General features: G+C 43.1%; 1 protein-coding gene across 1 annotated transcript; it reads right to left on the bottom strand.

Annotated features, from left to right (window-relative positions):
* Nucleotides 1-426: 426 nt before the first annotated feature.
* Nucleotides 427-4225, bottom strand: LOC127262476 (putative pumilio homolog 7, chloroplastic). Its single transcript, XM_051291168.1, has 5 exons — nucleotides 2396-4225; nucleotides 2157-2319; nucleotides 1273-1436; nucleotides 922-1180; nucleotides 427-842 (listed from the first exon to the last, which is right to left on the bottom strand). Exons 1-5 carry the CDS (start codon nucleotides 3754-3756, stop codon nucleotides 735-737), a joined length of 2055 nt encoding a protein of 684 aa, XP_051147125.1. The 5' UTR covers nucleotides 3757-4225; the 3' UTR covers nucleotides 427-734.
* Between the last annotated feature and the right edge of the window lie 629 nt (nucleotides 4226-4854).

The following is a 4854-nucleotide window of genomic DNA, read 5'->3' as shown; positions in this document are numbered from 1 at the left end:
CGGCTAGTCAAACCAACTAATTGAATCAGCTAACAGCTTATTGCCAAACACGCCGTGGGCCTTTTTGGTTTTGGGGAGGGGACAAACAAACATGTCAAAGTGGGTTGATTTGATCCAATTTAATTTGATCACAAGCTAACCTAAGCTAAGCTACGAAGAAGGTTGCTTGTAAAAGTGGGTTGGTAAAAGTAGGTTAGGATATACATCATCATAGCCATAGCCATCGCCATAGCCATAGCCATAGGGGGCCAAAATTAGGACAATTCAATGTAATCAAGCAATAGCCCAAATAGAAAGATCATGAAATGGTGTCCCTGTCTGTCTGTCTCTACATTTGCCCACAAATTCAATTCAATTCAATTCAAGGTCGTGGTAGCACCTTTCATGGCGTTCACACTACAAACACAGGCTAAATCAAAAGCTGAGAAAGACAGGAATTCATACACAATGCGGCAAATGAAGAGGGTGATTCAAGTCTTTATATACACTGTACACTCGACAGATATATATATCGAGCATTTCGATCGCTCAACCACGCAAGTATTGCGGAGAGGAAGCTTTTCTTTACACTCGTTCATCTTGGTGTAACAAAAACAACATTTTATACGCGAGCAAAATTGACCAGAGGATTCGGATCATCGACCAGTTTCGATACATACATAAAAACACACACACAAAGGTTGACTTATGACAACAAAAGTTTCTTACCGGGAGAAAGATTGTACATCGCCGCATTACCTCTTCAAGAGCTTGTGCGAGAAGATCCTCTTCGAGTAGGGGCTGTTGCGCGAGATCGCCTTGTAGGATTCGATCTTTTCGACCAAAGAATTGTGGAGAGGGCCCTGAGATTCGATTGCGCGAAGATTAAGGTTAAGTTGGTTCGAAACTGACAAAAATGACGGAAGATTGGTGTGTGTGTACCTCAGAAACGCGGAGGGCGGTCTGAACGACGTAATTTGCATGAGGGTCTTGAAGCAACTGCTCGAAGTATGGCGCGGCGAGCAATTCGTTGATGATTTTCGAGCGCGTTTTCTCATTGCACGTCGTAAGACACTTTTCGACTACGTGGCTGCTGAATTTTTGCATCGAGAGATGCACATAGTTACCCTCGAATTGGGACGTCAGCTTGGCTGTGGCAGACGGAATTTTGAACTCCAAAATGTACTGAACGACGTAGTTCCTGCAAGGAAAATGCGATATGATATTTTTTGGTATAAAATATTTTAGGATTTTGAAGTTTAGTGAGGAATTACGACGAAATGTATAAGATACCCGAATGCATCTTGCGCGAGCTGAAGCCCGTTTGCTGAAATCTCGGCAACCAAATTATCTTGTAGCTTCCCGGTGGAAGTGCTGATGCATCGTTGCAGAACGCAGCATCCGTGTTGGTGTTTGGCAATGTCGACACAGTACTTAGCGGCAGCAACAAAGATGAACTGCAAGCGCATATCAAATCGTAAGATAAAAACACGAAGCACGTAATGAAATCTCAAATTAGCCCCCGTTTAGTTGAACTTACGAATATCGTCAAGATACAGTTTACGGGATAGTTTCATGTTTTTTATACACAAACAACAACAAGAACATGTAATAGCAACAAATGTGGATTATGACTGAATTACTACGGATTTCTTTCGAGTATGCTATTGTAAACAGGCTTAACTATTACACGAAATAAGATCAAGTTTTACTATAGACAGCCGACCAACAACTGATAGGCGCATGGCAATACAAAACCTACACTCATTTGTCACATTTGATCGTTGACGGGATATCATAACAACGATAAATCTAAATGATGATCCTATTGCTTGGTTGTTGTACATATGTCCAAATCATGGGAACAGTTACGATATTGATTTGGAAAAATGAACAGTCCAAATTAGCACCCGTAATATATATAAATAGCACAGTCATATTATACACAGCACATGTCTACACACAACATGTATTATATGTTCATAATTACAAATGTGTTGTATAACAGCATGCGGTGCGGTGTGCTATACGAGACTATAACAAATGTTATTAGTTCGTGTGTTGTATTTATATTATATTAACGCATATAGTGTACTGTTGATTGTATCGAAAAACAATATAATTCGATGCCACGATCAAGGCACATTCGTAAAATTGGCGACGAAGGGTTATATTACCTCACTATCCTCAGCCGTAAAGCATTGCAGACATCTTTGAATAACATGGTTCCCATTCAAGTCCTTGATGAGTGCAAGAAATCCCGGCTCGAGGGCAGAAATAACCAGCAATCTCTCCTGTTTCGTTTGAAGTGTCTCGATCAACTTCTGCACCACCCGAGTACTAATAACCGGAAAGAAAAGTTAAATCAATCGAAACATCGACTAAGGAAACGAAAATATGGCGACGACACACATACCCATGTGTGTTTAAAGAGATCCTAACGAGCTCGCCGGCCTCCTCCGTCACCCTCAGCAGCACGTGCATTCTCTGCTCGTCGCTGCACACCTCCAACAACTTCTGCATAAGATAATTCCCGAACGGATTCATCATAAGCTCCACCACGTGGTCGATTATCTCATCGAATATTATCTCCACGTCTTCGCGAGTTCCTTCGTCGAACATCCTTTGCAAGAACCTGCATCCGTGCTGATCCTTCGCGATTTGGTATATGTATCCATGAACTTCTGCTAGTGAGCTGCATTTCTGCGGCAGGGTCGCCGAGAAAAACATCCTCGGACTCCGGCAGCCATCTTGAGCCCTGGTTTTAGCATTTGCTCTGTTCATACCATAGTTCACCCCTTCCCCTTGAATGATCAAACTGTCTTCTCTGCTAACGGCATCGTCGCGGACATGGAACAGCGGCTTGTTTGTTCTGTAAGACATTGAAGTTTCATCGGTGTTTCGGGGCGTCGGCATTGGACAGAAAGGATTCCTTGCTTGAACTACATTCATCATCCGATTTCGAGGCGAAGGCATATTTAAAGATGAGGGTATATCGGATGAAATTAGTCTCATAGGGGAATTGTTAGCTCTGTAGAACTGAGGACTGAATTCATTGTTTCCGGCGAAGAAGCTTTCCGATCGGGCGGGGGAATACCGTGATCTTGAAATGTTCACAGCTCTTTCATCGCCACCGAAATCCAGAGGTCCTCTAGGAACAGAGAGATTGAAATTGAATCCATTCGTGTAACTATGGGAAGCTGCTCCGTACTTTTCGAAATTCACATTTACAGATAGATCGCAGGATTGGACACAGTTAGGGAATACCGGCGCCGGCGCCGGCGACGGCGGTGGTGGTGGAGCAGTGTCGTGCTCGTCGCTAATGTACAGAATGTTGAAACTCGCGGAGAGGTTGAAATCGTCCAAGAGATTCCCCTCGTTCCCATTGTAGAAATTCCTCCAGAATCCGGCGCCGGGGATCAAGCGGCTTTTGAGCTCCAATTGCGGCGGCGGCGGCGGCGATCCGATGTCCGACATCGAACGCGCGCCGCCGGAGAATAAGCTCGACGAGGAGCCGCCGCCGTCGGATTTCCGAGAAAACCCACTCTGCGTCAAAACGTCGTCGCTTTCGTAGTACCCAGTGTTGACGCCATGGCCGCTCAAAGCAGGCCACGGTGCATGTCCGCAGCCGAGATCGGCCACACTGCTCGGCTTCCGAGCGCCTCCCCACGCCGCCGGACGGAGATTCGGCGACGATGTCACATGAGGGATCTCGTCCAGCAACGTTTCCCACTCGTCGTCGTCCTTCATTGCTTCTACACTCTTCTTCTCCAGCATCCAAAATCCAAAAAAAAAAAAAAAAACCCTAGAACACCAAAGAACAACACTAGAAGCACAGAGTACAACACAGGAGCTTTTCCAGCACTGTCTATGGCGAAACGCCGGCCGGCGATTCTTATGATCGGAGCAGAGACGGAGGCATCGGGAAAACGATCAAGCGGCGGAACCCACTGGAGATTTTCCGAATTTCAGCACTGGGCCTCAGAAAACCAAAAGTCCCAATCATAAATATGGCGAAAGTGGGTGAGATTTCAAAAGCATTTCATTTTATTCTCGTTTTGCAAGATCAATAATAGTTTTTCTCTTTCATTTTTTTTTTTTTTTTGAGGGCGTTTGGGTTTCGGGATTTTCTTTTATTTTTTTATTTTTAATTTGGGAAAGAGTTGGTGAAGCATGCAAAGATGAATGGATTGCATATTTGCGATTTGCGAATTGCCATGGATGGTTTTACACACATCTATCTGTATCTATATATGTAAGAATACATACACACACAGACTCTGGTACAGTCTCACGCCATTAAAGCTGAAGAAAAGGAGCTCCTCCGCTCTCTCTCCTCCCCCTTTCTCTCAGTCTACTCCCACATACACTGTAATCACCTCTTCTGCAACCTTTCTTGGACCCAAACGCCGGGTAGATCTGGACCTTAGGATTCGTTAATTAACGGCTTAGATTTACCTGTCTCTCAGGTCCACGAATCTTGTTAAAAATATACATCGCTAAAATTATTTATTTAAGAAGTCCAGGGAGTTAAATACCGGATAAATCTGATTCGTTTGTAATTTGATGGACGGTATGGATTTACTTGGTTCTCAGGTCCATTAGCTTTGCAAGGTATTACCAACTGAGCTGGCGGCACTGCCTGGCCCTACAGCGCTGTCGACATCAAACGTTGTACGTGATTTTTTATATTACAACCAAAAATTAATTAAAAATTCAGTATTGTTTACTTAATTAAATATTACTTCAAGCACAATTAATTTTATTATTTTTCTTCTTTTTCTATTTTATAATAATTTATACTCCCTTCGTCTCGTATTTATATATTCATATATTTTTTAAATAAAAATTTTCAAAATATTAATATTTTATTGA

The sequence above is a fragment of the Andrographis paniculata genome, unplaced genomic scaffold, assembly GCF_009805555.1.
Source record: "Andrographis paniculata isolate CXL003 unplaced genomic scaffold, ASM980555v1 Contig65END, whole genome shotgun sequence".
NCBI classification, from domain to species: domain Eukaryota; kingdom Viridiplantae; phylum Streptophyta; class Magnoliopsida; order Lamiales; family Acanthaceae; genus Andrographis; species Andrographis paniculata.
Note: the sequence above shows the minus strand (reverse complement) of the source record. Positions and strands in the feature narration are given on the sequence as shown.